Below are 11,719 nucleotides of genomic sequence, written 5' to 3' on the forward strand. Positions count from 1 at the left end.
TCAAACTAAAGGATATGAGTAGATGGAAATGGAATGGTGATAATCTCTCTCTCTCTCTCTCTCTCTCAATGTTTGGAGTGAGAATTTTACCTCTTGGTTGAATGTGAGGAAGAAGCACACAAGTTCTCTTAAAATATTGGACTATTTCCTCTCACCTTAAAGAGTGTCAATAAGAAAATCTCTAAATTAAATATTACAAGTTGAATATTCTAATAGAGAATCTTGGAACAATGAACTTCCTCTATAATTAGATAACACAAATTCTTAGTTTATAAAAATAAAAGCATAAAGACAATCCCACTCACAAGTCACAAAGGCCCTGGTACATGGAAGTTCCTCATGAACATTCTGAGCTGTCTCATAATGAAACCAATTGTTTATGCTGATTCATTTCATAACCTAAGTGCAAAGATTTAAGAGATGGTTCATAACTGAAGCCTAGAGAATGAAGTGCTAAGGGAGATTTAGGCTGTGTTTGGTATATATTTTTGGAATGCATTTCAGATCGATTTTGCATTGTTGGGTGATAAAAATAACTCTTTTTATCATTCGAGAATGCGAAATTGACTTAGAATGCATTCTAAGAGTACATACCAAACACTGCCTTAAAATGTTAGCCACAACTTTTCCTTCATTAGTCAGCCCCCCTCTCATAAAAGATCATAACTAATGAATTGGTTCATAAAATGAATACTATCTATAATAAAAGGAAAAATATTCTTCGCATTGAGGCACAGGATGCGGTCAAACACATGGGGCTAAGTGAAATAACTAGTTTGCCCCTAAATAACCAAAATGGCCATCCCATCCCGTCCCATGTGTCTCTTGTGCATACATGCACTCCGAGACAGAGAACATCCCCACATAATAAAATTAGGGGAAAGGATTCATGTACGGTGTAGAAGTCCCATCAATGATTTGTAAAATAGGAGGGTAGTCCCACTATTTTAAGGGGACCATTGTCCCATCCAATGGCTTCATGTGCGATTGTTCCCCATGCACGGCCCTACACAAAAATTATTACAACAAAATTAACTTGATAGTATAGAAAAAAAAATGCATATTGAATGTAGAAACGTTTGATAAATTTAGATAATCGATACTTCTTCTGAGGAAAAATCTCCTTGAAATGATAATGAGAAGGAAGACTTGAATTGACGATTAACATATTTATCATTTTAGAGCTTAACAGCTTCTCCACGAAGCGAGGGTAAGACTGCATGCATTATGACTCTCTCCATACCCCATAGTGACAGGAGTCTCATGCATTGGATATGCCACCATTTCTCTCTATGATAAGATTTTAAATTTGGTTGAGAAAGTCTACTTCACCTAAAATTGTGTGCCAGTTAAAAATTCAAGATTTCAAACTCTAGAAATATTCAAAGGCTAGGATATGCTTATTTTTGTTCGTCTGTTTCTAAAAAAAAGGTGAAAAAAATGTTCCCATTCACTATGGTGTGGAGGGAAACTTAGTCTTATAATTTAATTAGATAGGTACCCCAAATTCAACGATTTGCCTTGATGATTGCCTTCTTTTGAACTATGTGGAGTGCTCATTAGCTCAATCTCGCCATGGCAGGGTTTTAGGAATCAGTATCCGCCTCCATATCAATTCGGATCAAACAGTTTTATCCCTGACTTTCAATAAAAATTGGATTTAATTACGTTTTCATACGATCTGTGTAGTGGATCGATATTGGATCGGCTAGGAATTAGTATCGCCCTCTATCGATACTGATACGAATCGATCAATTCAGCCAATCACCAATTTTTTTAGTTGTCTCTCTTCCTAGATCGATCGTGTAGGAAATAGAATCATCACTTAGGCACTCATGATCCGAGGTAAGACACTGATGCACATCCGGTGGCACAGCAGAGACCATGTGTGCCAACTGGCCTCTGCTGCTCGTCTATAAAACTCTCGTGTCTGACTGGCTGTGGCCTTCACATTTATAAATGCCCCACTCACTCCGGGGTTTGGTTTCCTTTCCCTTTTTTTGTGCCCATACAGATTGACAGGTGTCAACTCCACAATCAAGTAGGCCCCACAATTAACAATAGAGGAAAATCCGTCGTGATAACATAAAATAATCAAAACGTAACATCTCGTTTCCCAACTCAACCGCCAAACCAAGTGGGTCCCGTCCCGTCCCTTCTTTCCCTTTCTTTCCCAAAAGATTCACTACACAGGAATTGTCGTGAAGCACTTGTCCGTTCCAGAATCCAGATCAACCTTTTACAGATTCCATTTCGATGGTAGATAAGAATACCTTATTTATCGTCAGAAATTGAAGAAACGATATAATCAGAAGAAAATTAACCCCCATTAGATGATTAAAGTTGTTACAGAGAGCGACCACCTCGGGTGAGTGAGTCGTGAGTGGACAGTGGAGTGAGATGAGGGATTAAGAGTTTGAGCTTTCGAATTTTTCAAAATCTTGCAAAACAAAAAACCCAAATTCCACTTTACTTCTTAACCACTTCTTCTTTAGTTTTTCCTTTGCAGATAATTCCTTCCTCAGACATTCCTAATCATCATTCCATACAAATCACAACCCATGATTCTTCTCTTTAATTTCCTTTTAAAATAAGACAAAAAACTAATTTTTATGTAAAAGAAAGAGCTGTTCATGACAAAGGACCAGTTTCTTTCAGTGATAACAAAATAATATTCCTGCAGATTATCACTGTTTGCTTTCTCTGTCTATCTCTCTTGAGGCCTTCTTCCTTGTGTAGAAATTGATGGTTTGTTCAGTGGATATTTGTTGTGTTTCTTTTTAGAGCTCTTGATATGCTCGGATTCTAACGTTTCTGACAAGATTTTTGTTTTCTTTCCTGCTCTGCATTTTTTAAAGGTATATATAGCATTTTCAGATATTTCTTCTTTTGTCTTTACCTTCTTTCATCAGTTACTCATCTTCTTCCAAACTCTCTCAACTTTCTTTGAACTTTCCTTTTTTGAGGTCTCTGCAAGTTTGTTTTCTCCTGGAGACTCATTTTTTTACTGAGTATTTTTTCTTATCACTTTATCTGTTGCCTAGGTTCATAACATGTGTCACTCTGCATGGTTTCTCTTTCCATTCTTCACAATTACAAATGGGTTTTTCTGACAGAATTTTTTTTCCCTGATTGGGTTTCTTAAGCCATTTTTGTATTATTGTTTTGTGGGGTAAATTTTAAATTGGAATCTCATTTACCTTTTTTCTTTTCCCTCACCTGCAAGGCAGATGGTGCTGTGATGCATGTCTGTTTCGGGTGAAAATCTGGTCGATCATAAATTTGATCTGGGTGAGATGAATACAAATTTGGTTTTTCTTTTGGGTTGAAGTGGAGAATAAAAGTTGAGATGGGTTCATGTGATTATTGTTGGGAAGTTGGATGGAAACAGATGGACATTTAAGTTCCTTTAAAAGTGTTTGATTTTTTGGAGTTGTTACAACTGGACTAAAAATGGAAACATCAGCTCAGAAGACTCTTGACAGAATTGTCTCACAGAAAGCTCTACAGATGAGCAACTCATTTCCTTGTCAAATTTGTGTGTTGGGTTTTCTCCTCGGTGTCTGTCTTACATATTTCTTCATGGCTGCTCTCACTTCTTGGGTGGAATTTGGAGGAGTTTCCTTTTCTTCTCCATCGCCAGGATTTCCATCACAGAACTTGACTTCTCCTGTTATTGGTGGGCACATATTCCTATTTCTTTGTTCTTCAATTCTTTGTGTGTTTACTTATTTTTACAAGCAATTCGTGTAACTATATATTTTTTACTCCTTTCAGATTTAAAGTATAGGATTTGGTCTTACAGAATCCAACCTTGTTTATGAATTAAATGTTATTTTTCTTGCTTCAGTTTTTGCTTCTCTGTTTGCTGTTTGGTACTGTTAAATCTTTTAACTCTTCTCTGTTTTGATTGATTTTAAATTTGAGTTCCCTTACCAGTTTCCAATTCTCAATTCTGATTATCAAATCAGAAAATAAAATAAGAAAGTTCTCTAATGGGTAATTCTTAGAAAGTAAATTTGAGTTCTGGTTCCAAAATTTCAACACATCCAGACTAATAATCTACTTTAGACTTCTTATAGAAGTTAGTTTCTGTTTGAAATTTAACAGCTTGTGCTGCATGAAGTAGCACTTCTTTATGAACCTGGTCTTCTGTCATTGTTTAGTGAATACAACTGATTTGTACCGGTTCTGTTAGAAGTCCATTGTGTACTCAAAATCAACTGGCATTTATACAAATGTGACAAAATACAACCCTTTTCGATTCTTCTGAGACTGCTTATGGTCCTTCACTGAGATGAATCTCACATTTAAAGGTCATTTTCCTTCTAGTTATTTCTTTGGTAATATTTACTTCTGAAGAACATTATCCTTTGGCATCTGTAGAAATGAGCAGGCGTACGGACTGCAGTTCTGAAACAACAGATAGAACTAGAAGATTGGATTCACAAAGAAGTGATGGTGAGCGAGAATCTTTGTTGTATTCAGCTTGGATTGCTCTGCTGAAGGAATCCATAGATGGGAAGCAAGAGTTCTTAAGTGGGTTAGGACTAAGAAGATCTAGTGTGCCTCAAGCCCCTCATTTGGAGAACTGTAAATTGAGTACACAACTTAATGAAAAATTTGATAAGCGTGGAGAGAATGGTAGCTTTCCTCCATGGACAAATTGGAAGGGCTCGTTAAGAAAAGCTTTGCTTCACCAATCATCTAAAGAGGGCAAACAGGGGCAATTTGAGCATCGAGCTCTACTTGAAAGTGCTTATCCACCATGGGTATTTATCATGCTCTCCTCCTTTAGTTCAATTGCATATAGATAAATCTACATCTGTTCCAGTATCTGTGGATGTAGGAGTTTTGTGGTTATCTCATCATTATATATGTACTGAGCAGCCTGCAATGTTGATATTTCTGGGTGTTTGTACCTTGGACTTTGTTTTATTTTTTATGTTTTCTGATGAAACCTGGGTATCAAATTAAGGTCAGCCTCTCTTTCAGTTCAGCTTGCTTTATATTCTGTCTCTTGGTGTAATGGACTCACTTCTTGACATATCTGCGTAGCAGTTCACTCTTGATAATCATAGCCATAGTTTTCAATAAATAGTAACCGGAGGAGGAATGAGGGTGAGAAACCATTTGAAAAACTCCCTAATTGGATGGTTAATTTGTTTCTAGGAAATAACCCCCAAGTATAAATGGGAAATACAATGTACATGTGAGAAGGGTTTTCCTAGTAATTATGATTTAACATGCCTGTGTACTTGCATATATAATATATATCTCTACATGAAGTAGTTAAGAATATGGACTCCTGAACATTGAGTAATCCATTAGGTGGACCTGCGAACATGCAGCAAAAACAACATTTTCAATGTTTACTGTAAAAACCATTGACTTATATCTGTCGATTTTTTATTTCCCCTTTTCAATTTTTCTATACTAGCCATGTGGATCCAGCATATCTAGGATTTTGGTAGGTTCTACATTCCCTCATCACTGGGTTTGGGTTTGGTGATACATGCAGCTATGCCTGGCATCGCTCAAGTTTATATCTGCACTATGTAATGAGAAGATTTACCTACTAGATTAGTGAATGTTCAATGCTCCATAACTCGTACATATTGTTCCTCCTCGCATTATACTTGACATACTATTTGTTAAAAAAAAAAAATTCTAAGATAAATTTGAAGTTCCATGAAACTACTCTGCTTCTACTTATCTTCTATTAATGCAAGTGTGGGAGGGAAGGAGCACAGAAATTGGATGCTGCTTTGTACAATACTTTATGCATCTTCGAAATGAACAGTGGTTATCTGAATTTTGCAAGTTTTATACCATACGCAATTGAAAGTACCTTGAACTGTCATTCATGTTTATTTCATACACTTGTCTCTGCAGCAAAGCAACTAATTTTACTGTCACTTTTACAAAGGTGAGCTTCAGCAATGTATCCGCTTCCCTTAGATGCTCAGTAATACTGAACCAGTCACTGACATGAATAGTGTAACATAGGCTATCAAACATGGTCAAACACCATTGGCTAATGACTCCATTACTTGTGTTATGATCAGACTGTAGGCCAAATACTGTAAAACTGTACTTGCCTGTGGACTTGCTACCATATACAATTTTCAAGATATCCTTTTTCCAATTAGATTTTTCCTTATCTTCCATTAGCAGATAAAATTGTGTTTCTGAAATTATTAAATCAATAACATGAATCTTGCAGATTATGGGTTCAGATGAAGACAATTTTCCCTCTACTAGGAAAGTGCAACGTGACATATGGATCCATCAACATCCTTCGAATTGTAGTGACCCTAATGTAAGGTTCCTTGTAGCTGATTGGGAAAAGCCCCCTGGATTTGGTATTGGAGCTCAAATTGCTGGAATGTGTGGTCTTCTTGCAATTGCAATTATTGAAAAACGAGTCCTTGTGACAAACTACTTTAACCGAGCTGACCATGATGGCTGTAAAGGTAAATATCATAATCATGAACATTACTGTAATTTGTCTGAAGGATTTTTTCTTATAGGGCATGACTCTTTCATATTTATATGATGCTCTACATTTGAAATTTCATCTTTTACACCTAAAAATCCACTGTGATGTATTTTTTATGTTTGTGGTTGGCTGAATCCTACCATCTCAACAATATCCAACTTAAGATATGATTAAAACTAAATTCCATTTTTTCTGGCTGTCTTTGTAGGTCCATTACGCTCTCATTGGTCTTGCTATTTCTTTCCTGAAACATCCATGGAGTGTAGAGATCGTGCATTTGAACTTATGGGAAGACCAGAAGCTTGGGAGAAGGGAATTGTCACAGGAAAAGATAATTACAGTACAAAGAAAATATGGGCTGGGCGGATTCCTAGGTAAGTCATTGCATGTCAAATCATATTGGAACAATTTCTGCATGACAAGTGAGATAAAACGTTAAGTGGTGTTTACGTTCTTAAAATTTTTAAAATTTTTTTCCTTCTTTCAATTCAGAGTTTGGGGAAATCCTTGGATTTTTATGCAACCAACAACTGAGATAAATGGTAGTTTGGTCACATATCATCGTAAAATGGATCGGAGGTGGTGGCGAGCACAGGTACAAACTGATAATAAGTTTTATCACTATTGACATTTAGGTGTTTCCCCAGTATAGTTAAATTAGTGAAATACTTGAATATCTTATACACAAAAATTGTGTCTTCTGCTGCATTACTTTAAGGAATGTGGCATCCATTCAAGAATGAAGAGAATATTTGCCTGTACGGTAGGCAGATTATAGTCCATGCAAATCCTTATATTCTTCATTATTTCTATGCTACTGATCCCAAAATTGATCTTCCACTTAATGGTCATTGTATCCTCTGATTAATTGGACCTTCATGTCTTTTAGGTTTCTAATACTTAATTGTAGCCTTGAAAGTTAGGTTGCAACAAGGACATAATATCTCATCATCTTATATCATAAAGGGTCAAAAAAATGGTGGTTGGTACTTGGTAGTGGAGGTTAAAACTAATGCTTTGGTTACAAGATTATATTTGACACAGCTTCCCTATATATATATATGTCATGCTTATTCTCCTGTCTGAATCAACCTTGAGTCTGAACTGATGTAAAATAATACGATCTATTTTTCAGGCTGTGCGCTATCTGATGAGATTTCAAAGTGAGTATACATGTGATTTAATGAATGTCGCCCGGCACACAGCATTTGGATTGCAAGCGGCAAAAATGGTTCTTGCTAGTCTTGTTCGAGGATGGCCAGAGGTCTGTCAATTGTTATATTCTCTTAATCTTGCAAATCCATGAATAAAAGCATGAAAGGTGTGAATAAATGTTTAAGTTATATTCTCCTATTTCTTTTCTTTGTTTTTTTTTTTTTTTCAAGAGTATAAACATGCATGAAATAGTGTAGGTTATAGGTGATTGAAAGTTGTTAGTGATCACATTTCTTCCCCTCTTTGGCAGATAAGTTGATTAGACTGGTTGGCTTTGATCACTCTAGCTAAAAGTAATAGTTGAACCACATAAGGAACTCATGCCATGTGGTGCATTCTGTTTCAAATGATCACAAGTGAAGGTTATGAAATAGTGTTGGAAGCAAATAAAGTTTCCAATATCTCTTCCTTCAGTTGTGTCTTGTAGTAGGGGCCATTGCTTAGAGCACTGGTAAAAAGTTCAGGCTGCCAGGGCAAATACCCGGGTTCGAGTCTTGAGGGCTGCCACTTTTGTGTAAAAATGCCAAATGTTAGGTCTGACTCCAAACTCATACCTCTCAGGATCCCACATAGGCAGGACCAGCACTGGGTAATGGCCCTTTTTAGTTGTGTCTCGTAGTGTTATTTCTGTCATGACCAGAAACTCAAAATTTCTCTTAGAGCAGCGTTAGGTATTCTGCAGGACTGTGATGATTCATATACTGCACAATCATCTTAATTCAATACTTATTATAGGAAACTTATTCATTATAGAAGTGCTACATGCTTCAGTCAAATAACTTACAGAGTAGGTTTTACATAATGTCTCTGGAACGGATGTAACAAGGAGATACAAGTGGAACCCAATGTAAAAGGAATTTAATGTCATTTAAAGAAAAAAATAGAAGGCTAGATCTGAGAGGTTACTGGGAACTAGCCATCTTTAAATTTTGTTTGAAATATTTCTACATAGTGGCTTGTATCCAATAGCAGGGCTGCCAATCAGAAGCCTATCATATTCATCCGCAATACAAGCCACCAATCTATTGAGGCATATGTCTTCAAATTACTACATAATTGAGTTGATAAGGGTCCCTATTCTTGAATGTGTGGGTTCTTGGGTTCGTAACCTTTATGGAATTTTGTGTTACTAACATATTAAGGACAGGCTTATATGGTAGTTGTAACAAGTATATTTTTTCTTCTGATAAGTACCGAAGATTGAAGCTGCCTGCTTACTGAGTAGCAGCTAACTGTTGGCACCACATGATGTAGATCAAAATATGAATAAAAAGAGGCCAAAACACTGTTCACGTTACCATGCACGTGAACAGTGTCACTGCCCCTTATTTTGGCTTGTTGAGAATATTATTAGAAGATTCTGTGGGCACCAAGATCAGATTGCATGGTGCTTTATGCATGGGGATTTAGGAGTAGTTTAGCTTCTATTTTGTTAGTTATTTGTTTCTAAATTAGAGTTTCTATTTTAGTTGCTTAGCTGAGTTAGAGTTTCTATTCTAGTTACTTTCTATTTTGGTCCCATTACTTGTAAAGCAAGTCTCAGTCATTTAAGAGACTGCTATTTTATTTATTTCTATTTTTGACTCATCCCCTTGAGTCTATTTATCTATTGTAACCTGCCCATAGAGGCACCCCACGATTTAATGAAGTTGATTATTATTGCTTTGAGCCAGTTTTCTCTTGTCCATGTGAGTGACATGAAGGGTTGGGAGGCCTGGCTGAGAGAGCCAAAACCCTAGGGCTGAGAGAGCCTGGCTGGTGAGAGCCGAATATCCTTAACCTTCCCTCCTATTCTATATTCTCTTCTGTATTATTCCTCTGCTCCCAATCGAGTGTGCTTGCTGCTGTCTCTTGTTTCTGCAACTATGGCTGCTGGAGAATCCTTGAAGACCTGAATTGATTCCACAATCAACACCAAGTATTGCTGCTGCTGTGTACACAATCAAGTGAAAGACTGTTGCACCCTGCAGCTCTGTTTCTCTGCTGATTCTGCTGCAACTTCAAGGTTTCAGATCTCTTCAGCTACTTAACCTATTGGGGCCATATTCGAAGCATCTGGAGAGTACAACCTGCTCATGAATTGACTCTGTTTGGTTTCCCCAACTGCTGACCTGATTGGTTTCTCCATTAACCTTCTATTTTGAAGGCTGGTTTCTAATTTCAAGTCCTCTTCATAACTCAACATTCAGCCATCAGACTTGGCTGTTATTTGGAGCAAAGGACCTGATCAGCATCACATCTACTCAACCTAAGTTTGGTAGCCATCTGTTGGCCAGTTTTCTCTGTACCTCTGAAGTTACTAATTCTGGTTTTATTACTATTACCATGTTCTGCTGCAATCTATCATCGATCTTACTGTAGAGTGGTTCTTAGTTGAACCCCTTCTACATTACCACGGACTTGGTTTTAAACACCTATCGTTACCTGCTGTGAAACTTAATGGACACATCATTTCTATCTGTGTGTGTGCATAACTGATTTCATTTCAAACTCCTGTATGATATTTTGTCAGTAAGCAAGACGTTAATTCATTCTGTTGAGTTTCAGTTTAGGTAAATCTGGCCATCTAAGTTGCTCATATGTTACTTGGGATTTATTAATTGATCAATTTAGAAACATGGAAACTCAACCCAAGGCAGTCAACTTTTCACTCTAACAGGGGAAGGACTTATAAGGACATTCTTCTTTACAAAAATAACCCAAAAGAAAAAAGCATCCCTTTTTCCTGAGTACCTGTGCTCAATGAGAGAAGGTTCTGATTTAGAAGCATTCCTCTCTCTCTCTCTCATGTTGATGCTGCTTTGTTGTTCGTCTCAAAGGTCTACTATGACCATTAAATTTGTAATAGGGTATGCTAGGCACCTTGTCTCCTTTCTCATAGTCAATCTGCACATTTCCATTTCTTTTTGAGAAATTCTTACGATTATTAAGTATGAACCCTGCCTACATATTAGTTGAGTAATGTTTTCAGGTTCTAAATCACATGTTCAAATCATAAATGTTAATTATGTATGAAATGGAAAAAATATCCTGTTAAAGGTCATTTAAAACAGGCTAAAGCATGTTGCTGATATATGACCCTCCTCTCCCTTGGAAAGTCATTAAAGATGTTTCTTTCGTTCCTTGTATTTCCTCAGACAAAAATTTGCTTCAATTCAGATATGTTAGCATTGAAAACCTCATGCTTTTTTATTTATGATTCAAATAGTAGCCATTATAATTGTATCTCTAAAGAATTTTACGTCACAGGTTGTAGGAAATGACTCTCAATCTGATATTGAAGAATTTGTGTGGTCCAATCATAAGCCTTGGGTCCCTAGACCACTTTTAAGCATGCATGTAAGAATGGGTGACAAAGCATGTGAAATGAAAGTGGTTGAATTCGAAGGGTATATGAGTCTTGCTGCTCGTATTCGCAAAAACTTCCCTAACCTGAACAGCATTTGGCTTTCTACTGAAATGCAGGTTCATATAATTCTTCTCTGTTTTATTTCCTTCTATATTTTTTCATGACAGCTGTGAGGATGGAACTTGTGTCCTTACATAATATAGTGCCATGAACCATGTTCAGGAAGTCATTGACAAATCCAAATTATATCCACATTGGACCTTCTACTACACGAATGTAACACGCCAAGTGGCAAATATGTCCATGGCTTTTTACGAGACAAGTCTTGGTAGAAAGACTAGCACAAACTACCCGCTTGTAAATTTCTTGATGGCTACTGAAGCGGACTTCTTCATCGGTGCTTTGGGTTCCACTTGGTGCTTTCTCATAGATGGCATGAGGAATACAGGGGGAAAGGTAATGTCTGGATACCTTAGTGTCAACAAGGACCGGTTCTGGTAGAGAGCTCCGGCGGACTAGGTATGTAAATAATCGTGTATGGCTCACGAATTTTTGGTGTTTGTATATGAGTCTATCTAAACACCTGTTTTTTGTACAGAGAAATATTGATAATAAGCATGTTATAATGAATAAGATAAGTATGTAAATCCTTA

The 11,719-nt window shown here is 36.8% G+C and overlaps 1 protein-coding gene across 2 annotated transcripts; it reads left to right on the plus strand.

Annotated features, from left to right (window-relative positions):
- The first annotated feature begins 3,327 nt into the window (after nt 1-3,327).
- LOC122642658 lies at nt 3,328-11,719 on the plus strand. 2 transcript variants are annotated; one of them, XM_043836197.1, is made up of 8 exons: nt 3,328-3,679; nt 4,387-4,772; nt 6,227-6,476; nt 6,711-6,876; nt 6,995-7,097; nt 7,638-7,766; nt 10,967-11,182; nt 11,289-11,719. In XM_043836197.1, exons 1-8 carry the CDS (start codon nt 3,454-3,456, stop codon nt 11,565-11,567), a joined length of 1,755 nt encoding a protein of 584 aa, XP_043692132.1. In that variant the 5' UTR covers nt 3,328-3,453; the 3' UTR covers nt 11,568-11,719. The 2 variants fall into 2 exon arrangements, with proteins under 2 accessions (XP_043692132.1, XP_043692133.1); XM_043836198.1 differs by having other exon boundaries at nt 3,329-3,679; nt 4,426-4,772.

The sequence above is a fragment of the Telopea speciosissima genome, chromosome 10 (genome assembly GCF_018873765.1).
Source record: "Telopea speciosissima isolate NSW1024214 ecotype Mountain lineage chromosome 10, Tspe_v1, whole genome shotgun sequence".
Taxonomy (NCBI): Eukaryota; Viridiplantae; Streptophyta; class Magnoliopsida; order Proteales; family Proteaceae; genus Telopea; species Telopea speciosissima.